Below are 24,785 nucleotides of genomic sequence, written 5' to 3' on the forward strand. Positions count from 1 at the left end.
TGGCCGGAAGCGGGGCTCTGCGCCAGGCGGGGCTGGCGTTGCTAAGCGGAAGTGCAGCTGCTGCAGCGGTTGGTGTTTAAAGGCTCCGAGGCGGTAAACGGGTGACGAGTGGCGGCAGGACGGGAGGGTCGGTGGGGTTCTTGTACAGTTTTACGTCTCGACAGCGGTTGCGCTTCCTGGCCCCTCATCCCAGAGGTTCCCGGGCGGAAAGGGGAGATGGTTTCCAGAGCCGCCGATCGGCTACTGATCGTCGTCTCGGTCCTGGAAGGTAAACGGGGGGACTGGCGAGGTCGCGGCCTCCCTGATGTTCGTTGTCATCTCCGTCTTGGGTATAACATGGGAAGTGATCCCTGCCTCCAGATGTGTTTTTTTGATGGAGTAAGCGGGATAAGCTAAGTCGTGTCTAACAAACTGGTTTGTTACTAAAGCTGTGAAGGTACATGTCTTTGAAATCAGTATGCACGACCCCGAGTTTGTTTGTGGAAGTATTTAGCCAAAATACTATTTTAAGTAATGAAAGGGTTCTTCGTTTTTTGAAAAAAGATCTGTCTGTATTGCAAAACTCGCCTCAAAACTGCTAAAACTTGTCATTTAAACTCCATATCGCTGCTGTCCCTAATGGGTGCTTTTGCCACCCTTCCGTCTGAATCAAGCCTCTAGGTAAGCAAAGACATCCCTGCGTCTTATCCAGTCCTCGCTGCTACAAGCAGCAGCATTGCTAGCCTTTCTGTACGAGATGTGGAGGCTCAGTTTTGGCTGGCAGGCTATGGAGTCTTTTCAGCAGGGCCTTGCTTCAAAAAAGCTTTATACCTAAGCATTGGAGTCCATCCAGTGTCTTAAAAGGGGATCATTTTATACATGTCTGTCATTTTTTTTAAGAAGCATTCTAGTATTTCTATTGCCTATTAGAAGTCTACTGTAAACTTTCTTACAGAGTTCACTCAAATCTTGAATACTAGCTAATCATTCATCATTTTGCATTTGAACAGATTATACTTACTGAGGTGTAATTAGCGTGTGGGTGTTGGGATTTTGTTTGGGATTTTATTCTGATTTGGGTTGTTCGGCTTAAGATTTTGTTTGTCAAGTAAATCCTATTATCTCTCTGTCCTTTTCTTGGTAACTTTAAAATCCTGTCATCTGACATGCATATAGCCCCTCCCCACGCAGTGATACATGTAAATTTAAAAATTATTCTGCTTTACCACTTAGGTTATTAACCAGAATATGGGATGATGCTGAACCCAGGACAAATCCCATACAGCTTTAGGCAGTCTACTAATATAGCACTGATTTTTAAAAGTTAATTTATATTCAGGAGCAAGTAGTTGGAGAAATACCTTTCACTGCTTGGTTTTTGCTGCTTTGATGTGGGATAGTGGTAAAATGTGGAGTAGAGGCAAAGCATGAAGTCTTCCTCTCACCTGTTTTCCTTGATCTATTCCAATCATGGATTTCCAAAATCAAATCATAGAATTTGTCCAATTTTTTCCCCCGCTTTGTGGCTTAATGTCTTGCTATTTCTGGATGCTTCACTAATAATCTGTTCCATGTTATGCTCTTCCTCCGTATTTCTGCATAATAGGAAGACTTTTTATGCAATATGAAGAGCATAGCTTTAGATTAAGCATGGGAAAGATGATAGGGTAAAAGTATTTTTATGTAATTTACTTATGGCATAAATGTGAGCTCTTGCTTTTTTTTTTTTTTTAATGGTATCACATGGCAATTACACTCTTTTGCAGGGCGCTATTTTCCAAAACGACCCAAGTACATGCTCATAGTTGAAGCAAAGTTTGATGGTGAACAGTTGGCCACTGATCCTGTAGAACATACTGATCAGCCAGAATTTGCTACAGAACTGGCTTGGGAGCTTGATAGGAAAGCACTTCATCAGCACAGGTAACGTAAGATAGTTAAATCTAATTAGGAGATAAAATTTGATTTTGCTGTCTTTGGTCTTGGTTTTTTTTGCAAAACTCTTTTTAGCTGTACACTGATCTAGCATAAATTTGCCACAACAAATGAATGTATGTACATGGCAAGAAAAATTGTATTTAACAGTTCTAAAGGGTATGTTTTTACACCGCTGAAAATGCCCGAGAGCTTACAGTAAGTTAATAGGGCTTGAACTATATAGTTCAAGCACTGGATTCAAGCTTTCTTATGTGTACCGTGACACAATTACTTCAAGCCTGAAAAGCCTGCATAAAATATTTTTGACAATGTCAGATAGAGCTGAGACATTGACAGTTTTCGAAACCTTAGTCATTTGATTTTAACTGACACAGTTCTATGTCCATCTTTTCTAAGTAGTTAAGAAGGCCGTATTATCTTTGATACTTGAGAGAAAAATGCCTAAATGCACATTATGCTAGACAGTTTTGTGTCTTTTGCACAGATATCTGTTGGAAGCCCTATTTTTTTAAGATACCTTCAGAACTGAAATTGCAGTTTCTTGTCAGGTGCATTGCTTATTCCTTGTACATAAATGAGAGTGAATGTATTTGTCAGTAATGTTTCTTCATTAGGATTTGAGTCTATGAGACTCCAGTACACTCCTCTGAGAAAATCAATCCACTTGTTTGTTCTCTGATTTAATGATGAATTTTTAGACATTCAGCATGAGCTCAGTTTCTGACCTACTGAAACTAGTTGTGTAATAAATACATTTTGTGTGATTGGTATGCTCAAAACTTAAGAATTATAGCTAATTATACAGAAATTTTATATTTTTATTCCAACTGATTTGTTGTTTCAGGCTGCAGCGTACGCCTATCAAACTCCAGTGTTTTGCTTTGGATCCTGTGTCTTCAGCTAAAGAGAATATAGGCTACATTGTACTTGATTTAAGGGCTGTGCAGGAAAAAACCCAGGTATGTTAACATATATGAAGTCTGTAAAAATTATCTTTTGACAACAGTACTGCTACAGGTACTAGAATTTGATTTAAGGCACAGGCAAAACTTTTGAGTCTTTTTGACATCATGCTTCTTAAGGATTTGTGGTCCATATAAATTTCTGTACGGTTTTAGTTGAGAACTTGAAGATTCTCTCTTCTAATGAAGACACTCTGGTGTAATTTTCTTGCTTACCTGTTTACTGAACATATCACTGAAAGAAGAGTATGTTCAGCTAGTCACCCAGGAATCATTCTGTAGTATCTTTTAGTGCAATAGTGCACTCATAAAAGATTGAATTTTTGGAAATAAAATCTAAGGTATATTTCAGTAGATGATAAAGTAGAAGTGCTAGAACAAGCCTAATTTTTCTGTAACAGTATTATGTTATTTCACAAGGGTTTTTAAAACACCTTTGGTTTATTTTGTTTGTTTGGTTTTGTTCTTTTAAAATTATGTAGGCACCAAAGTGGTATCCTCTTCTTAGTAACAAGTACACTAAATTTAAATCTGAAATACAAGTAGGTGTTGTTTTGGAGACTGACTCAAAAGCACTGGTCGGTGGTTTTAAAGCAAAGGAGGCACCCCCTAGAGAAGGGAAAGGTAAGTAACATAAAATAACAATATCCCTCTCTTTGAATTAAACATGCTGCTGTGCCAGTTAAACATACCTCTTGCAGCAAATGTGTTAAGTCTTAAGAGGACTTTAATTTCATTGCATTTCCAGTGTAAATTCTTTACAGCTGATTCATGTACCTTGTGGTAACTTCAAAAGGTAGTTGTGCTACTTTCATATGGGCTGAGTTGCAAACCAACTGATCTTTAAAATCTGAATCAAGGACACGTCTACTCCTATGGGCATTATGCTCATATTTCAGGGCTTTAGAAAGTTCTGTACTGAATAAATAGGGAAGGAGCTTCTTCAGAGAATGCAATTTCAGTAGCTTGGGCTTGGAATTACAAAGTAGTAAAGTATTTCCAATTGTTTGGTAGGCAGCTACTTTTTTTTTTTCTGATGGGATTTTAATCATTCAGTACTTAATCCTGCTCTATTGATATTTTTGTAGTAACAGATACTTTAAATGAACTGCTGGGACTTATTCCACTTCAGAGTACTTTCCTCTCAAAAGTAATTAGTGACAAGTATCAAAAACCTATTAGAGCTCAAATACTAATGCAAGTAGGTGTCTGTGTGCTGTGCTCTTCAGTAATTTTTTTTGTCTGTAATTTTTAATGCAATTTAGTATTTTAAAACAAATCCTTGAACTTGATTGAAGACCCACCCAAACAGATTTATCTTCCCTCCTGATCCCCCACCTAAAAACTTATCTACTTAATTTCTGAAAACCAAGCCTCTGTAAATACAATGGAATTTCTCCTACTTACCTTACAGTAATGCCTTGTGTTCCTTCCCTGTGTGTAACTTCTTCACAATTCTAAATTCGTCATGGCTGATCTTTGGCTGTGACTTTGCAAAATCAAAGTAGTCAGTGACAGCAAGTGTTTTACAAGGCTTCTGGTCAAACGTGGTTGGGTTAAGACAGTAATGAAGTTGTAGCATTGTGTTCAAAGTGTCATCTGTGCCCATTGAATATAAATTAATTTTAAAAAAATTTGTAGAGCTGTGTGTGTGTATATCTATATATATACATATATAGATATAGATATAGATATATTTAACAGCTTTTTTTGTGTTGAAATGCTTTGGTAACAAGCATCAAGATCTTTGTTTGTAATTGTTGCTTTCCACACATAAAATAATTAAAGGTAAAATTGCCATTATATATAAAATTCCTGCAGCAATTAATAAAATCACAAGTTACTTAATTTTTTCTTTCTGCTCAGCATCTGCATTTTCTGGACTAGACCCTAAAACTATTGTGCCAGTCTTGAATGAAGAAGAGGGTTGTCATCAAATTGGACCAGCAGAGCACTGCAAAGACTACTTTGTCTTGTCTGTAACCATTGCATTTGCCACACAGTTGGAACAGGTTTGGTTCCTTGCTATATGTAGTTTTTAAGAAGTAGTATCGTACATTTATATTTTGACTCTCAGATGCCTTATTTCTACTTAGGATTTTTTTCTCACCATTTCCTTGCAATAAATAGCCTTGTCACATACTGAATTAATATATATTAATTTGAAATTTAAAACTTTATTGTAGTGGTTACATGTCCAATTGCAGATGAAAGATCAGAATTCTTCTGGAGCACCAAAACTGCATTTGCTTTACACACATGTATGCATTTCATAAAAAGTATATTCCAATACAGCAAAAAAGTGTGTGTAGAGATAATACCAGTTTTCAGTGTGGTGCCCATGTGCTGGAATTACGAAACACCTTTCAGATCAGAACAGTAGGGTTTATATGTTGCCTAAGGGAAAGACTTATCAGCTTGGTCGAAGTGGCATGCTAATATGATTATTTCAGCTTTAAACCTCAGCTGCTATGTTTATGCTGTACTGTACTATACTGCCTAATTTAAAATATAGATGTGCCCATTTGCTGTGAAAGTCACAACTCCAAGCCATCATGATTTTACTTGATCTGTAACTCATAGTGTATGATAAACTTTCCTCAGTCTCCTTATCTTTTTAGCAGAGAAAGTAATTTTCTGTGTCAGAACTATAGACCCTTGTGAAGTAAATTTACTGTGATCAGTATGGGATTACTACTAGTGCCTTTTTAGGTATTGAACTCAATAGTTGCAGTGGCTACATGATGAAGTAGATGTTTCTGTCTGTTCCAGTCTTTTATTCAATCACATAAATTAATATGGATTAGATACCGAGTGTATAATTTTTATTTATACTAGAAATATTTTGTTGAGGCAATGCTTATTTCTAACTATTTGTGCAATTCTTGATATTATTGAATATATGATATGTTTAAATCCTTAGTGCTGGTAAATCTTAAAGATACTTCAAAATGGGTATTTTTGCTCATTATTGGTATGCTTATAAAGTAAGAATTTTTTTTATCATTTTGGATATTAATATAACTTTTTTGTGTAGTGCAAGCTGGGGATTAAATCAGCTGCTCAGCAGTTTGAGATCACTTTAATTTCCAAGCTAGGATTACTGTAACTGTACATTAATGAAAGAGATTCATTCTTATTTTCTGCATTTTTTTTTTTTTTTAGCTAGTTCCTAGTACAATGAAGCTTCCTGTACAAAGGCCGGAGTTTTTTTTCTACTACTCATTACTGGGAAATGATGTCACAAATGAACCTTTCACTGATTTAATTAATCCAAACTTTGAGCCAGAAAGAGCTTCAGTTCGAATACGTAGTACAGCTGATGTCCTTAAAATGTATCTTTGTGGACAGTCAAAGTTGCAGGTAAGCAGTTTCTTCTGAAATGTGAATGAAAATAAAAGCAATAGAAAATGGCTTAAACTGAAATTTGGAAAGGTTTTCTCTTTCCGAACCTAGATTGTGTTACAGCATTTTTTGGCTCAAATATAAGTTCATTATCTGGCTGATCTGTGGGAAATCCTAGCAGATGGAGTTCAGTCACTTTAGTGTAGTCACTACAGTAAGATGGGTTTCATGGTAAAAGGTATTGCTGAAACATGATATTCCCAAAGAGCTAATGTGGCTTTCCCAAGAGCTTTAAGCCCCAGAACTTGCTTTGCAATCAGACCATCTGCAGTCGAGAGTCCTGCTTTGTTCTGCCTGTGATAACCTTGTGCACACCAGCTGCTCAGGTCATTGTCTACATTCTAAAATCACTGTCCTCAGCACTCACTGAACAGTAAGGGAGGTTTGGCTTTTTTTGCCCCCAGTCCTTAGTCAAATACTGTTTTAAAATATGCTACAGCTCTATTCAGGCAGTTTTGAGATATTCCTTATCTTTAGCATTGCCTTTAAATGGGGGACAAGGTTTAGTGATGGAGTTGGCTTTATGGTTGGACTGAATGATCCTTAGCGGTTTTTTCCAACCTAAATGATTCTATGATTCTAAATACTGGGTAGTATTGAAAGCGTTTATGGCAATCTGTCTCATACTGAGCTCATTACAAAACAAGACACACTCTGTTTGAGGATAGTATGGGGTTTGTAATAACATAGTTGGTAAATAAGACAGTGTTAGTTATACAAAGTCCTGGATATAGGCTCTTGAGAAGTTGTTTTTCTTTAAACATGTACAGATCATTCTAGTTTTCTTATGCAGGTTAGTTTAAGACTGTTTCTGTTCAAATCTTAGTGTTTCAGATACTTTATTTTGACTTGAAATACTTTTCTAATGACAGTTTTTGGAGGAACATATGCAGTAGTGTGTTTGGAATTTTATCTTAGTCTATAGTCTTGAAACACAGTATTTGTTATAGCGTATATCTGTACACATACAGGAAATTTATGCATATTTTCATTGTGTTCAAGAATAACTTCTAGAACAAGTTGTTGTGAAGTCAGATCCACATCTTGATGTACTGTTTCAATGAGTTCTCACTCATTAAAATTTAGGATAGAAGATCAGAATACTGTATTTTGATTTTTATTTTTTTTTTCTGAAAATGAAGAAGTTAATAGTAAAATGTGCTAGCTGCTAGACTGGGGAATGTATGTATATATATATTTATATGTGTGTGCATGTACATATACACAACTGGTTGTAGATAGGTATATTAGTGGTTCACCTTTTTGCATTTGAGTCTTCATTTTTTGTAATAAATAGTGACGATCTGCATGCAGTGTTCAGTTTCATCCTGGCACATCAGGCGTGACTCATGTGGGAGTAAATTTGAAAGAGTAACTCCTAATGAGAAAAATTAATTACTTTACAGTATGTTGCTTTTAACATCTGTCTTTCTCTTAAGTATGCAAATCTTAAGATGTGGAAGGAAGAGCCAGTTGAGTCAAGTTTTGAAAAAGGAATAATGATTCTTACCAGGAATTAAGAACACAGTTAAATCTAAAACTTCTTGCTGTTGAAGTGGATTCTAAATATATGTATGAAGGCTGAGCATGCAAGTAAATTCTTTACCTTGCAGTCATGCATTTTATATACCCATGCATTAAGGGCAAGATTCTCTGCTGTGTGAAGCCACAGACTATTAAATTTGTCTTCCAAAAGGGATGATAGGCCAGGTCCTCAGTAGGACAATGCTGTGATCTGCTACTGTTCTGCACTGGGCCAGTCTACTCAGAACTGGAATTCTGTAGCTGTTTTCATACTGCTCAAGCTGTGGTTCTCAGGATACAAGGACTAGACCAGGGGTGATCACTTTAACTGTTGTATTTATGCTTCTTATAGATGGCGAACAGGTAGTTCAGGTAGAAATGCACAGGCCAGTTACTTTCTAGCACTCTTGTATGTATACAGATCCATCTTTGCTGTGGGGACCAGTCTCTTGGAAGCACTGAAATACCCTTGTCTCTACTTCTGAAGAAAGGAAATGTGGAGATTGATCAACACCCTTTGGCAATAGAAGGAGCATTTGCCCTTGTTCCACCAAATAGGGCTAAGCAGAAACTACCACAGTTGGCTTTGGATATGGCTCCTACTGTTGGCGTATCTGTAACTCTACAAAAGGAGAGCTTGAGTACCCAGGTATAGTTTACTTCTTTATTGTTTCTTTAGTTTGCATGAAGTTGTTGCACAGTTTCGTGTTAAGAAAAATATTGGCATTTCAAAGTCATATTTGATTGTTGAGTATGTAAAAAAAACGCTGAATAAATAGTTTGCTTTAATTGCTTTATTTTTCTATGTCAGAACAATATCTAAAATTATAAAAATGTTGGAGACAGAATTTTTAAGTGCAAACTGTGATGAATAACAAAACTGTATTACTTCATTCAGCCTTTAATTCCCACAAATGCTCCAAATGAACCTAAACAGCCACAGGAGAATGTTCATTCGCTTATTAATGGAAAAACGGAGGGCCTGAAACAGAAATCACAGAATGTCCTAACTAAAGCTGACCACTCATCTTTAGGAGAAGGTGAAGCAACAGAAAGTGAAGTGGAAAGTCTTAAGTTTGAAGAAGGCACAAAACTGAAGAAAAAGGGTGTGTGGTATATCTTTCTTTTTCCCTACTTGTCAGGTGTAGTCTGGCATCATATATATTTGTGGTGATAAATTTCAGGCAAGCAAGAATTATTTACATAAATAATAGAAGGAGGATAAATGTTGTAATTTGATCATGGTGGTTGTGGAAAACACTTGGAAGAGCCATAGAGGGGATTTGGTGATGTGTAGATTAAAAGTGACATGGATGGTCATCAGCCTGAAAATTAATCCCAAAAGTGTTTGAAGTTCCATGAATTTGAGAATGGGAAGGTTCAGTACCATAACCATCATGGTTTAATCCTGACATTCCTTACATAGAAGAGCAAGGGAAATGTAGGAATTCTAAGATTTCTAAGGATTTTACTGTGTGAATAATAAGTAGTTTGAATCTGCATTTAAGAATTTTAGGATTGTGCTTTTTTTATTAATAGTAGTATTAATTTTGTAACTCTTTTGGTAAAATGTAAACAAAGTTTAACCATTTTATCTCTCAGAGCTCATGGCTGAGTCTTGCCAAGAGGTCAACAAACAGTTTACTGAAGAGCTTCCAGTTTTCAAGTCTCAGACCCAAACAAAGTCACCTCTATTGTCAGATCTGCAAAATTCCAGTAAAGTACAATTTATTGAACTTAGTACAGTAAACAAAATTTGAACATTGTAGCAACTTTAAATTTTGCAGTAGTCTATATGCAATTTTTGTTCTCTTGTCTCTGTCTGCCTTAAACTTGTATTCAGCCATGTCATTGCACTTCATATTACCTGAATCACTGAAAATCATTTCATTCCTGGGTTGTGTTAACTAGCTGATATCGAAGTATTAATGAATTATTTTTTTTAAATTGTTAATACATAAATGCAACTAAAGCATTCAAAAAAGAAGGAGGAGAAAAATAAAGTTAATGCTAGCAGTGATGTATTTCCTTAAAAAGTGCAAAATTTGGAACATTTTAGATAATTATGAACAAAGAAAATCAGAACAACTAGCACTTAAAAATGCAGTTGAGTTCTTTGACAGGTTCTGACTGTTTGCTATCTTTAACATTTTTGGAGGACACCTGCTGGAGATCCTCTCTGTGAAACTTGTAGCTTGGTATTTTATTCTTTGACGGTAGTATTTGGCCCCAGTGCAAGAACTTCAGAAGTCTGGATGCAGTTGGACAGCCACTTACTGTATCTTCAGCTGCTTAAATTATGAAATCAGTGTCAGAGTAGCTAAGTTCTGATTATAGGGCATAAGCAGATGTGGTTTACAGACCTAGCTAGTACATTTTAAATTACTTCAAAAATCAAACCTCAGTTTAGGGCCAATTGATGCTGCCTTACATGAGTTCTGTAACTGACCTGGTGCTCTTTCTTTTCCAGTGTGAAACTAAACAGGTTAGTTAGTTTGCAGTAGCTTAATTCAAAGCAAAGGAAGGTTTTTGCAAGCCCACCTCTTCTACATACGCTCAATTTGGCTAGGAGAAATTACATGAACTGTTGAAACTGAAGTCTTATAGCATGCTTAAGATTAATTTAGTATCTTAGATCTTAGCCCATACTTTTCTTCAGTGAGATAAATTTAAATAGCTTTGAAGGTAAACAAGAAAAGAAAAATATGGCAGAATCTTGTAAGAAGATTGAAAGTATATAAGTACAATGAATTTTGTGTGGGCGTTTTGTGTTGTTTGTTGTTTGTTTTTTGTTTTTCCTTTGGAAGCAGTACTTACAAATAGTGGCTATTTTTCCATAGTATTAACTTAATAAGGAACTGAAACGTGCAAGCAACCTATCAGTGCTTGCATTTAAATTGTGAGACCTATATTTAATATATTTTGTTATTTCAGGCAGAACAAATCACTAAAAATGTGCACAAATTCTGTTCTGTCTTTTCAGCTGACCCTAATGGTCCAGTAGCAGCATCTCAACCCATCCCTGTGCATGCATCCAGTTCTTCTGAGCCTGTGTCAGCACAGAAAATTGTCATTCCTGCAGCCTCTCACCATTTTTGCTTTTCAATAGACTTAAGAAGTATACGTGGTCTGGAAGTTGGTTTTCCAATAAACTGTATTTTAAGGTATGATTTATTTCTGTTGATCTCATTCTCAGTAATAACAGTGTCTTTCTTTTTAACACAAAGCCTTTGCTATCTGAATGATTACTGGTAGTATGCTGCCTGATGTCTTTTAAATAGCTGTTTTTCAGCAGTGAAATACTTTGGGATGTTTATCTGGCTCATCACTAAATTTGTGTGCATTACAGCATCATAGATAGCATGTAACACTTCACCTGCACTGTAGTTTATATTCAGTCTCTCTTGAATGCCTGACAATACAAGTCATCATTCAGTCCTTAGAAAAGGAGGACTACTTGTCTTCTTTCTGTCTCTTTCTAGTTGATTGAACAGGGAATTTCTGTAGCTTTCCATGTCTCAACTCAGTAACACCCTGTAGTGTTTTAGTAGCTTCTGATTTGTGCGTGGCAGTTAATCTAAAGGAACCACATTCTAGCCTTAAAGTCAAGAACCAGTGTAGTAAGTCCATTATCATTCTGAAGGCTAGTATTAGGGGTTATTTTATAGTCTTTGCATGTAAGAAGCAAAGAGTGAGAAGTAGCTCCTTTTGTTACATTAATTTTGTGGAGTTAATGGATATGTGAGTTTTGTGCCTGAAGCAAAAGTAGGAAACTACCAGTGCTAGTCTGAAACATGTTGCTTAGAGAAGTTGATGCTGCTGCTAGCATGAGAGAAAATTGTGGGAGTACTTTGGAGAATAAGCAGATATCAGGGGGTGAAAGAAACCTTATTTTATCAACTCGTTTGTTTTGGTTTAGGTTTTCCTTAAGAGTTCTGGATCAAAAGTTCGTCTAGGGATGATTTTGTTCTTTAAGAAAAAATAAAATTCCTACTCATGGACTGTTACTTAGTGATGAGTTAATGTTTTTTTACTGTTTTCCCTTCCATTAGGGCCCTCTTATTGCATCTGATTAAGCATATCTTTAAATGTTCTTGTGGTTTGAGGGTGTTGACTGTGGCTGTGAAAATGCATCTGCATTTGTTTGCATTTGTTATTCTGACAGACCTTTTGTTCAATAGTTTTAACTGGTTACTGATCCATTTATGTTAAAGATTCTGGGATATGAAGCTTTGCTTGAACTAAAGTGAGAGGAGTGGAATATTTTAGAACGTAACTTACACTGATTGATTAACAGTTTTCTGTATAGGCTGTATTATTTAATAGTATGTGAAAAACAATATACAATAGATGGAATTCTGTGACCTGAAAGTTTTTTTCACATAACATTCCAAAATTGAATTTGTTTCAAAACAGTGCCAGCAAGCAAGTTTTGCTGTTTCGTGGACTTTAGTTTTTGCAATTGGTGATGAATATGGCAAGAAACTGAAGTAGAGAAACATCCAAATACAAAAGCTGAGAAAAGCTGCAGGGTAGAAAACTGTATATTATGAGCATTTTTTTTTTTGCAGATCCAAACAAGCTCTTCTGCACAAACAGTTGAGGTATGGAAGTGGCAGCATTTGATGCAGTATTTATTTTACTAGAAATTTATCTGACAGTTGCCATCATCAATTTGAGCAAAGTTCAAGAGGTTCTTGGCCTCCACTTTGTAGCTTATCATACACTGAATTTGTGGTAGTGAAGTAGTTCAGGCCACACTGTGAATCATATTGGTAAAACAATTCAACTTTCCTTTTAGTGAATTAAACTGTGACTTAAACTAGTGAATTAAACTAAATTCTTAAATATGACTGGAATTTTGAAATGGTTCTGACATTACGTGTACGTATACTTGGTTATCAAGTATTGTGTGGTAGACCAGTCTTAGCTGTAAACATAGGTCTTAATATTTCCAAGTGGTATATGAATATAATACTTCTTTCTCCAATTTCTGTGCTCACTTTATTAAAATTCTGCAATTATAGGAAAGATTAATTTGTATACTTGTGAACATACAAATTATCAAAGCTTTTTTTTATTGGTCAAAATGAGCAAATAGAAATGAAGTTGAAGTAAATGGAAATATGCTTGAAAACTAAATTCTATTTGTGCAAATTTTGCTAACTTCAGAAGTCATGCCTCAGTGAAAAATGTTTAGACGCTTTTTCTTGTTGAACATACACGAAAAAAGTATTGAGTTCTAAAATTATTTTTTTCATCATTTTCATTAGGTACTCATATCCATTTTTTGGCAGTGCAGCCCCTATTATGACAAGCCCTCCTGTAGAAGTCAGAAAAAACATGGAAGTCTTTCTTCCACAGTCCTATTGTGCATTTGACTTTGCAACTATACCTCATCAGCTTCAAGATACATTCTTCAGGTGATAATTTGCATTCTTTTTATCTTAGTTACCCTTTTTGTATTTCTGTTGTTGTAAATACAGCCACAAGTTTATATTTTTTACTGCTTGACAATTTATAAAGAATCAAAGTGCTGATGGCCAACGAATGTTTAGTATACTACTCTTCCAGTTTCTATAGAGGAACTTACATTTAAAGTCAGGGAGTATCAAAAGTTTGCTTTTATCTTTTGAGTGCTTTGCAAGGATCACTGCTTATTGAAACAAATACTCTTGCTCTAAGTTGTTAAATTAAAGGTTGGTAGTTGTAAGAAAGCATTACTACAAATTACATAGGTGAGGGTTTGTTTTATTTTTAATGTGTGATGACTAACTGATATTTTTGAAGACACAGCAGTATCTAGGAAGCAGGGTACCGTGTTTAGGGTTCTCAAACAATTTTCCCAGTAGCCTCACCAGCTTTCAATAGCTGATTAAGATGTAGAATAAAGAATCATCACCTCTTCTTTCAAAATACCACTATGTTGAAGGAGATGTATACCATGAGTGGTAGTGACTAGAATTTATTTGTAGGTCTTTATAAATTAAGATCTTGGTCTGTTAAGCTTATTCATTCGATCACTTTCACTGCAGCAGTATTCTTTCTATAAAGTGGGGAAAAGAATGATAATCCTACCAAAGTAAGCAGGAGATATGAAGTCAGTCTTCCTCTGAGTGAGAAGCAGTAAACCAGTTTCATTTTTTTGACAGTTGTGACCATTACTGATTTGGAAAGTTACTTTTAGAACATGAGGTCCTCTTCCTAAGTGAATAGGAATGCTTCCTCTTTTGTGTTGATGCCTGTCACTAAAATAACTTCTTTGTTTCAGATTACCTTTGCTGGTTGAACTGTGGCACAAGGATAAAACAGCTAAAGACTTACTTCTAGGGGTGGCAAGACTTCAGCTTTCAAATGTTTTGGCTTCAGAAAAAATGCGGTTCTTGGGTGGTAATGGTGAACAATGCTGGCGTCAGACTTGCAATGAAACAGTCAGTGTCACAGCAGCACAAGGGTAAAACTGTTTAAAAACAATTCCTTTGTAGCAAATTTTGAAGAATTGTTTAATTTCCCTGAAAAAAGACAATCATCTCCTGTTTACCTTCTCAATAGTAAACAGGATGCAAGAATACTGCAATGTGAGGGTGGGAATAGGCATCCAAGAGATTAAAAGTTAAACTGGCACAGGAATGTTGTGCAAACTTACACTACTACAAGAGGCATTTTAATAAATGTTTATATAAGCTTCTCAGACAGGTGAAAGACAGATGGACAAAATATTACTGGTGCACTTTCCTGAGTAAGTTACTTAACAATTACAAAACAGAAACAGTGAAGACTCTCCATAGTATGCTTTTGGATGCAGCTGGCCTCAGTGAAAGTTAGGGTAGATACGCATCTTTAGAGTGGTTTCAGAATTATACTCTGTGATAGTAGCAGGGGTTTGAGCTTGTATACATCAGAAGGAGCAGTGTTAATGGTTAGTAATGTCTGAGGATAGATGTCCATTTACACAGAGAAACTGATTTTTTTTATGTGTGTGTATGTGTATATATATATATGAAGAAAATTAATTTGTAGTTGCTTCTGTCCTGTCCTTGATGTTAACCATGAAAGCAATCACTGTCTAGACCCTTCTCAATTTCTTTGTGATAATAGAACTCGATTATGACCTTAGAAATACATAATTGCTGTTAAGGCTGAGGTCAGTTTTAAACCTCTAATACTACAGAAAATGAAAACATGATGTGTTTGATGCATAAGAAACCTCAGGTTACTGACTCAAGACCGATATATCTCCTCCCATATTAGTAGAGAACTGATCTCTGACTTTTGTTTAAACTTTCTTGTATGGAATCCTGCATGTCCTGATTCTGTGGAGAGTCAGTTTATGAAACTACTGTACGTTAAGGTTCCCAACTTAATAACCTTTGTGAAAATGAAAGCTGGTTTTGCACAAAAAACAACCACTAGATGGCATTCTCAAAATGTGGTCAGGTGCCTGTGTTGTGCTGTGGGTGATACCTTTCTAGCTTTGGTCTTCTGGTATAGCAGTATTTTTACACTGATACGTTAAACTGACTTTATTACTCAGATTTGAGGCCTGCTATTTTGAATCTTGTTTCGTTTTTTAATCAGTGACTGATAGAAAGTTGTATGAATTTAATGCAATAGTTTGTTAACCTCTGTGAAGTACCAATGTTTGTTTTGGTTTTGTTTGTTTGTTTTTTTCCCTTGCAAATAAGTGTAGAAGATTGCACCTTTGTAAAAGTATTTTAGTGTTGTCTTTTTGTATTTGTTGGAAGAGAGTTTCTGTGAAAACTACATGGTAGTTGCTGCTGCCTTTTGTTGCAAAACCTAATTCTGCGGTTTCCAGGTTTCAAGTGATTGTAATGACCTTTCCATCATTGAGTAGTTATAACTGAATTTATAACTAAGTTTTGTTTCTGACCAAGTATAGGTCTGCACTACAGTGTGCTTTCATGTTAGACTACCAATAACTTTCAGTTTGCTGAGCTATTCATAGTCCTCATCTAAATATCTTTATGTGAAGTAAACTACCTTTGTTTACTGCATTTTTTTTTTGTGATTAAAGATGAGAAAGCCAGAGACAAACTGGTTTCTTAAGCAGAAACCACACCTAATTTCAAATTACTTAATTAAAATATCTGTTATCTAGACATTCTTAACTGTACAAGAGCGAGTAGTTATTTAAACTAAAAGTGGGTTTAAAGTTGGCAGTTCTCTGTGCTGGTGTCCAGAAACGTGATTTTTAGTAATCTGAGAACGTCTTACCACACATGATATGCCCGGTAATTTATACTGTGGATAACAAGTTACTGTTAGTGTTTTGAAAAGCAAGATTACAGAAATTCATCAGATATCTTAGAGTGAAGTCAGCAGGATATATTCAACAGATATATTTGTTGGAAGAATTTAAGACTGCAGACACAATTTTGAATCATTGTCTTGTTACAGGGAAGTGTAGGTAATAGTAAGCTCAATAGGTTCTCAGTGACAAATTACCTGTTAAAGTCAGAAAGCTTCCTTCAATAGATGTCCCCAAGTTAATATATATGGGAGAGCATGTTTCATCACTTATGTAGGTAACTGTTTAGAGTCTGAGCTCGCGTGAAACCTTGTAGCACTTCACTTTTGCTGGTTTGTATGTCATCTTGCAATTCACTTTCTGTATTTTATGACAACTTCCATTAAAATAACATTCTAATGCTATTTATAGGTCAGGCCACAGAGTAGCAGAGCTTTCCTATGCAATCACTTTGGAAGACTACGGGCTTGTGAAAATACAAGAAGTTCTGGTGTCAGATTCTTCTAAAGTAAATTTTACATTAATCTTATCTGTTTTGATTGAACGCTTCTTTGAAAAATGGAGTTTCCAGTTAAAAATCCACTGTTTTTGTATCAGTGTGTAGGTGCTGGTCAGCAACGGTACACTGCACACACTCAGCCTCGTGCCCCTGAAAATCATCCACAACCTCGAGAAACTCTTGAATACAAAGCAGCACTGGAATTGGAAATGTGGAAGGAAATGCAAGAGGACATTTTTGAAAATCAGGTTACTCTTTCTGTTCGCTTCTTAAACTGCAGGACTACATGAAAAGCTTTAGCAAAATCAGTGAGAGGAATATTAACTGCATTGTTCTTAAACTTTGCACTGTTTCAAAAAAAGCTTCATTTCACTAATGAAGGCTATTTTAACTTTAGATATACACAAATACCTTCCATACTTTTAAGCAAGAAGGTTAATTCTCCAAGTGATTGAAATAGGTGCTAGATAGTGAAATACCAAACACCTCCTTCACGACTTCCTCTCACTGTTCATGAAGTACCTTAGATACTCAAGAATTAGATTATTGGCACTACATTTCTTTTTTTGGTCAAAATTTTTTGCTGTGTTTCAACTCTTGAAGTTATTTTAGGTGTTGCATGCTTGTTTTCAAAAGATACTGAAAATCTAGTGTCTTTGGACATTTTTCTCAAACTTAGACTTACCCTATATATTGTACTTAAGGCTAAGAAATACCTTTCACTATCAGAATCATATACTGAGTTAATGAGTCAGTGTATAAAACTTTTTTTTTGTTGTTATTCTTTTGGTTCAAGGCTTATATCTGCTAGTATTTTCTTGTTTAAAGTTGCACTTCCAACAATTTTGATTTAATTTTCTGGTTTGGGGGTTTTATTACTTTTTTTTTTTCTTGCTTTGAAAAGCTTAAAGAGAAGGAAATGGCCCATATGCAAGCACTTGCAGAAGAATGGAAGAAAAGAGACAGAGAAAGAGAGGCATTAGTGAAGAAAAAGGTAAAGAAACTCTTGCTATAAAGAAACTCTTCTGTAAGACCCATTATAAATCGATATAAAATTTGACATGGTGTTTCTTTACTATAACATAGAACAAAAGGTCTGTGATTAGTCTTCATACCTACTGGCATGCATACCTCTAGTCTACAGTAGTGCAAAAAATGAAAAATAGCCCGTAGTCATAGAATACATGTTAGAAATCCTTGCTTTCCTGCAGGCTTTTTAATTTTAATTGCCTTTCACTTCTGCATCCTAGCTGTGCATAGTAAACTGTTAGCCTTTGTTAGGTTGGAAAGGAGGACTCTCTATCATGATGTTTTCTCTAAGATTTTTTTTTTTTGGTACATAAATTTCCAAACAAAAGTTAGTCATGTTTTCTACCATAGCAAGAATTAGTTCTTTGCCTGTCTAAAACGTTTGATATTGCAAGGAAAGCTCAATTTTTTTTTCCTCTTTTTTTCTGGTAGGTAGCCGAATATACTGTTTTGGAAGAACAACTTCAGAAAACCCTGAGAGATCTAGATAAGCGAGAACGACAGCTTTTTAGCGCTGAATCAGAGGTAAAAAGTGTTTGCTTGTTTTAAACAGTGCAACTATGTGAGCTATTTCTGTAGTTTTACACAGAAGCAGTTGTGACCTCTATATAAGAACTGCAATAACCACACTTGTACTGATACAAAGAAGCACTAATCATTTAAGCCAGATTCTGTTACAACTACGCTTTTTTATGGAAATGGAAGTTGTTAGAGTTATAGAACTGTAAATTTGTATAGCATTAACATATCTTGGTTTCAAGTTCAGTATTGTCAGATGAATACTGTACATGTGTACAAGTACCTTACTTTAGACAATTACTAGATTAACCATTCCAATAGGAAGTGACAAAAAGACCTGGAAGAATCTGCAGTTGTCCAGGTTTCATTACTAGTAGCTTCTACTGTGTCTAGACCTCCCTGAAGATGAGGAAATGGGATGCCAAGTCCTCAGGGAAGCCAGTCATATGAAAAGAGAAAATAAAAATAAACTGCCTATTTCTATACTTCCGAATAAACTCAGTTATATAGCTAAACTTCCATGGTGATTTACCAATGCCAACTATCTTCTTCCTCCTTAGATAAAATTTTCTATCTTATCAGTCCTTCCTGTGCTTGTGAACAACATTAAGAAAGCTCCCAACACTGAGACTGACTGGTTGAATCTATGTCCTGTTCTGTACTTGGGCTGTCTGTACCCCTCAGGATCTCGTTTGTGCTGTAAATAGTGTCTGACTTTACCTTTAACATGTATGCAAAAAATCTGATGATTAGATTCAGCCAAATGAATTTCAGTCTGACTAAAGTGTTTATTTTGAATCTCATACATGTTTGTCTCAACTTGCTCTAAATTTAGTGAGATTTTGACCTAAGGGTTTAGGTATAATAAAAAAACCCCGGTGGATTCCAAGTGTGTCTAGACAAAATGATGTAAGGTTCATTTAGCAATTACACAGTTTGAGAGACAGGCCATTTGGAGAGGCTTCTATGTAGCTAGCCGTTACAGGGCCACTAACATCTTTCTAGAAAGTTCAAATATGTCAAGGACTCTTTTCCTGTTTAGCTCAATGAGGAATTCATTCAATATGTTCAGTTTGAAGAATGCAATCTTCCTTCATCTACAGGCACAGTGGCTGCTGCCATTATGACTTTACTGTATCTGCTGTGAAGAAGTATATTTAATATTTTGTGTGTAGTAGAAAGGTGGATTGCCTTTAGCAGTCCCATGTAGAGAGTACACTGAAGATACAGATCACTCCTTTATTACAAGTCAAGCAAGAGTGTATGTGCAGCCCAAATATAGTAATTTGTAGGTCATAAGTTAAACTGAAACCAAATAAAAGAGTACATAGCAAACATGTAGATAACAATGGAATTTCTATTGTTTAATTTCTGAAATTAATATATTTTTTTTCTGTCACGATTAATAGTAACAGTTGTAAGAAGGGCTCTTTGAAACTTGTGAACCTGTGGGTTAATATAAATATGTCTCACTTCTAAGCTTCAAAGAGTAAAGAAGGAGTTGCAAGCAGAGCATGAACGAAGTCTGCAGGAGCTACAGGATTCTGTGCGGCGAGCCAGAGAGGAATGTGCACACCACATTGAGCTAGAAAGGTCAAAAATCAAACAAGTGGAAGAAGACAAGCTTCGTTTACAGCAGCAGGTAAGTACACATATTATTTTGTACCTCCACCTTTTATTCGTTTAAGCTAGCTTTTTTTTTCCCCTTATAGTAAGTATACAAAGCTGAGCAATGTTTTTTGAGGCAGGTGTGTTGTGACAACTTTATAATAAATATTTTATCTGTTGTTTAGTGAGCTGTGTGCTGGGATCCATCTCTCTAAGCCTTGTTCAGTAGTACGGCCAGTGCGCAATGCAGTGGTTATAATTCTGGAGATCGTCATCAGAAAAGATGGTTTTCAGGAGTAGCCAGCATGGATTTACCAAGGGGAGATACTGCTTGACTAATCTGATAGCCGTCTGTAAAACCATGACCAAATGGGTAGACAAAGAAAGAGCAGCAGATGTTACATACATTGACTTCAGTAAGACTTTTGATACTATGTCCCATAATATCCTCATAGAAAAACGCAGGAAATGTGGCATAGAGAGTGATCCATGAGGTGGATTGGAAACTGGTTTACCACCTGGAGGCCTGTGGCCAGGGGCGTTCTCCAGGAATCAGTACTGGGTCCAGTTTTGTCCAATATCTTTATTAACGACCTGGATGGGGGAATTGAGTGTACCCTCAGCAAATTCCCTGATGATACAAAACTGGGGGGTGGTGGCTTACACCCTGTCAGGCTGTGCAGCCATCCAAGTAGATATGGACAGGCTAGGTGAAGGTGAAGCTCATGAAGTTCAGTAAGGACTAAGTGCAGGGTTCTGCATCTGGGGAGGGATAACAGCAGGTACCAGTACAGGTTAGGGGCTCCCCTGCTGGAAAGCAGCTTCATGGAGAAAGATTCTGGAGTCCTAGTGGACAGTAAGTTCTCCATGGGACAGCAGTGTACCCTCGTGGCAAAGAGGGCCAATGGTGTTCTGGGGTGCATCAAGAAAAGTGTGGCCAGCAGGTCTAGGGAGGCTCTTTCCCCCCTCTACTCTGAGGTGAGACCAAACCTGGAATACTGTGTCCAGTTTTGGGCTTCCCAATTAAAGAGATACAGGGGTCTGCTGGAGCAAATCCAATGAAGAGATACAAGGTTGATCAGGGGACTTGAGCATCTCCCCTACAAAGAAAGACTGAGACACCTGGGGCTGTTAGTCTTGAGAACTTGAGAATTGGGGTTATTCACTCTGGAGAAGAGAAAGCTTCAAGAAGACCTCATTGTGGCCTTCCAGTATCTTAAGAAGGCCTACAAGAATGCCGGTGTGGGACTTTTTAGGGTGTTGGGTAGTTGGTAGATAGGATGAGGGGGAATGGATGAAAACTGGAAGTGGTTAGATTCAGATTGGATGTTAGGAAGAAGTTCTATACTCTGAGGGTGGTGAGACACTGGAAAAGGTTGCCCAGGGAGATGGTAGAAGCCCTATCCCTGGAAGTTTTTAAGCCCAGTGGGCTTAAGATGGGGCTCCGAGCAACCTGATCTAGGTGTCCCTGCCCATGTGAGGGATTTGGACTTTTTGGGGTCTCTTCCAACCCTGACAGTTCAGTTCTGTGATTCTGAGAATACTGAGAGGGGATCTGATCAACGTCTATAAATATCTGAGGCCTGGATGTCAAGTGGAAGGGGCCAATCTCTTTTCAGTGGTGTGCATAATAAGACAAACAATGGATACAAACTTGAACACAGAAGCTTTCACCTCAACCTAAGGAGAAGCTTCTTTACAGTCAGGGTGATGGAGCACTGGAACAGGCTGCCCAGAGAGGTTGTGGAGTCTCCTTCTTTGGAGACTTTCAAACTCATCTGAATGCATTCCTGTGTGGACTACTCTAGGAGATCCTGCTTTTGGCAGGGACTTAATCTTTGGAGGTCCCTTCCAACCTCCAACATTCTGTGATTCTGTAATGATTTTATTTGGTTTTTGAAGTCTGAAAGTCAAATTGCAATTACAAGCATATGTTACATGTAGAACCTGTCAGCAGTATGCATTACAGTAACTTAATAAATTGTTACCCATTTGATCTATCAAAACATCTGTGTAACTTCACAGTTAAGTTCACTTTATTCTTCCATGACAAAAACGTATTTGTTTAGTGGTGTAGGGAGAATTATATTATTGTGATCCTCATTTGCCCTGTTAGGATAGCTTTTGCACTAACAACAAGGCTAGTCTAGCTATTTTTCTTGACTGTTAAAGCATCCTGTAAAATTTTAAACGTTAGTGCTAACTTTCTGTGCAGTTACATTTGACAATTTATTCTTAAATAGACTATATCTTAGTAATAGGTGGTTTTCAAAGTACTTGGTTTATGTAAATGAATTACTTGCGCTTTTAATTTCCGGTATGTCATAGTGACACTTCTACAGTAACTGTGACAAATTGAACAACTGTATCAGCCAAAGGTGTATTTCTGTATTAGGAAAAGTTATGCTGTGCTTTTGTGGTTTTTTTAGTTTAATAATAAATGCTGGTACTAAGCTACTTTTTTGCTGTCAGCATGTGTTAATTACAGTACAGTGAACTTTTTAGATGTAGCTAATAAAAGCATGCTTCTGATGTAGAAGAATCTAATCTTGGCTCTTCTGCTGAACAATTATTAATTGAGATGAGCAATTTCAAACTGCAAAGTGCAATCCTCTTCAAAGTGGTAAATGCATCACTTCTGCATCATGTATGGGTTGTTGGCTGCTACCAGTTCTGTGTTAGTGCAGGCAAGATAGCCAACAGCTTTTCAGGCTCAAGCAGCCAAATGCCACTACCTAGGACTCATCTTCCAAAATCATTCTTTTAGGCCTCACTGAATTTTTAGCCAGGTTACAGTTCCATCACAATCACTTTTTTTTTTTCCTGTTCTGAACAGACATACTGTATCAGACCAGAGACCCAGTTAGCTCAGCATTCTGTTGCAACCATGGCTGAATTTAGAGCTAGATTTAGAGGACAAAAAAATAAGAAATGTGTCAATAAGAAAATAAAATTTTGGTATATTCAGCCATACCATCAAGAGTTCATATTTCTTACTTACTAGCCATTAGTGAAAACATTCTTCATGAACTCATCTGATCCCTTTTAAAAAATACTTCTATTTTTAGCATTGCAACATCCTCAGGAAGTGAGTTCTAAGATTTAATTATGTGTTGTATGTTTAAAAATCTCTTTCTGTTCATTTTAACCTCATTGCGTATTTATGAAGAATCCTTTAGGGCCTGTGTTGCATAGGGTACTGTCTGTGATACTGTCTTTATTCCAAACACAAGCTCTGCTATATTTTATCTTATGAAATAAGATGTATGAAGGCCTCTCCTTCCAGTTGACCATCCTGTTTTTCTCTTTGCTGTTCCTACTATTTTGAATCATTTTCCTGCTGGAATGTAAGGTTGTTGTTAGTGCATATTCTGCATAAGACAAGCTGTTTTGTTTTGCAAGGTAGGATGTCGAGTGGGGGTTTGCTTGCTTTGGAGTGTCAATGGTTCCCCTTATAATGTGCAAAGACAGAAAGTTCCTGTTGCTATCAGTTCTGATGGGCCTCTTTTTTCACTTTTTTGAGCATACTTTGTTTATGCTGTGGTTTCTTTAACAAGTAATGTTCTAAAGTAAATTAATAGTTCTAAACAGTATGCTTTGACTTAGTCCTTACCTTTTAAAGAGATGTGTCAATACACAATATCGTGCAGGAGAAGATCCCTGAAGTATGCACCTGGAGGAACGTCAATCTTACTTCCTGAATAAGAATGTTGTTCTTTATTCCTGTGATTGGTGCTGTTCCCTAAAAGTCTGCAACCTGAGGTCTCATGAGAAATTCAGTTTTTGGAAGTGTTTTTACAACCAAGCAAGAAACTAAACATTATTGTAGAAGTTCTAGAAAGAGATGGCATACTTCATGACTAAAGAAAATTAGTTAGTCTTTGTCATCAGTATTGTGACTGTATGCTTTAAAAAGGAATTCTTAAATGGGGAGAGGCAAGGAAAGATAGCATCTTTTGTCCAAGTTGACTGTTGTACTTATGTGAAAAGTAACTGTAGTGAACTACATTTGTATATGTCTTTTTAGGAAGCATCTTTGCTTTCTTTTATCAGCTCTCTAGAAATAATAGATGCAAAATGTGAAATTTTGAAAGAAAAATAGAAGTGACCCAGTCAGGAGATCCAAAGTATTAAAATATTGATGTACTACCAGAAGGTGTTGAAAGCTTTGAAACACAAATGGATTGTCTGAAGCAGTTTCACCAAGTGTTCTAAACTATTGCGTACAATGCACGGGAATACTTGCATTAACTAATTGGACGTATGTTCAAGTGCAGTGTTTGTGATCATATTTTGTGATGAAATGCATCATTTCCATCAAGTGTATTAAGGTATTTTTAGTGGAATTAACAGAAGAGGAACTTAAGCTATGCTTTTAGAAAACATCTTAAGTTTTTAGTATTACGGTGTAACAAAAAAAAGCTGTTAAACATTTGACTTGCTTAATTTCTTTGTGCAAAGTATTGTGTGTTGGCATCATTTTTAAGATTACCCAATATAAGACAAAAAGCAAAGCTCTCTGTTTATAAAATCTCCATAAAACTGTGAAACACAATGAGGGCAGAGGTACACAGCACTAAGTCATTAGTCACTGTAGTCTTTCAACTTCAGCTTTTCTTCTAAATCATTATTTGGCTATACAAAATATAAGTTGTTTCCTCTTTCAGACATTCCTAAACAAGTTATACTGCTGAAATTGAGTAAGTAATAAAACTACATATAGTAGGTAACTCTTGGCTTTCTTTGAAAGATATGAGTAAATCTAAATAGCTTTGTTTTCTTTGTTCTGCAAGTTGGTTTAGAAATGTGAACAGCAACGTTTATAAATCTGAATCTTCTATATATGAGGACAAACTTGGTTTTTTACTTTCCAGCTCTGAGCAAAGATGCTTTTTTGAACATCTTTCTATTAAAACATTGATATTTACCATCATTAGGAAATAACTGTGAATGTGTGGCTTTTCATGTCTGTTTTATATTGGTAATTGACAGTAAGATGTTTGTTCCAGGGACTAAGGAATAACTGAGGTTCTGTAACCTAATTCTTGGACTG

At 36.3% G+C, this 24,785-nt stretch overlaps 1 protein-coding gene across 2 annotated transcripts in view; it reads left to right on the forward strand.

The window, feature by feature from the left end:
- Positions 1 to 216: 216 nt before the first annotated feature.
- CEP120 (centrosomal protein 120) overlaps positions 217 to 24,785 on the forward strand; it is a 35,503-nt gene continuing 10,934 nt past the window's right edge. The window contains exons 1-18 of one of the 2 annotated variants that reach the window (XM_054397748.1): positions 217 to 268; positions 1,746 to 1,902; positions 2,762 to 2,876; positions 3,362 to 3,503; positions 4,746 to 4,891; positions 6,045 to 6,242; positions 8,230 to 8,457; positions 8,707 to 8,916; positions 9,413 to 9,504; positions 10,157 to 10,158; positions 10,792 to 10,972; positions 13,082 to 13,231; positions 14,080 to 14,262; positions 16,489 to 16,585; positions 16,675 to 16,824; positions 17,481 to 17,570; positions 18,038 to 18,130; positions 19,605 to 19,766. In XM_054397748.1, coding sequence (XP_054253723.1) covers positions 217 to 268; positions 1,746 to 1,902; positions 2,762 to 2,876; positions 3,362 to 3,503; positions 4,746 to 4,891; positions 6,045 to 6,242; positions 8,230 to 8,457; positions 8,707 to 8,916; positions 9,413 to 9,504; positions 10,157 to 10,158; positions 10,792 to 10,972; positions 13,082 to 13,231; positions 14,080 to 14,262; positions 16,489 to 16,585; positions 16,675 to 16,824; positions 17,481 to 17,570; positions 18,038 to 18,130; positions 19,605 to 19,766 — 2,448 coding nt within the window. Of the gene's footprint in view, positions 269 to 1,745; positions 1,903 to 2,761; positions 2,877 to 3,361; positions 3,504 to 4,745; positions 4,892 to 6,044; positions 6,243 to 8,229; positions 8,458 to 8,706; positions 8,917 to 9,412; positions 9,525 to 10,156; positions 10,159 to 10,791; positions 10,973 to 13,081; positions 13,232 to 14,079; positions 14,263 to 16,488; positions 16,586 to 16,674; positions 16,825 to 17,480; positions 17,571 to 18,037; positions 18,131 to 19,604; positions 19,767 to 24,785 lie in introns of both variants that reach the window. The other variant, XM_054397747.1, reaches the window with a different exon arrangement.

Source organism: Indicator indicator, chromosome Z (genome assembly GCF_027791375.1).
Source record: "Indicator indicator isolate 239-I01 chromosome Z, UM_Iind_1.1, whole genome shotgun sequence".
Lineage (NCBI taxonomy): Eukaryota > Metazoa > Chordata > Aves > Piciformes > Indicatoridae > Indicator > Indicator indicator.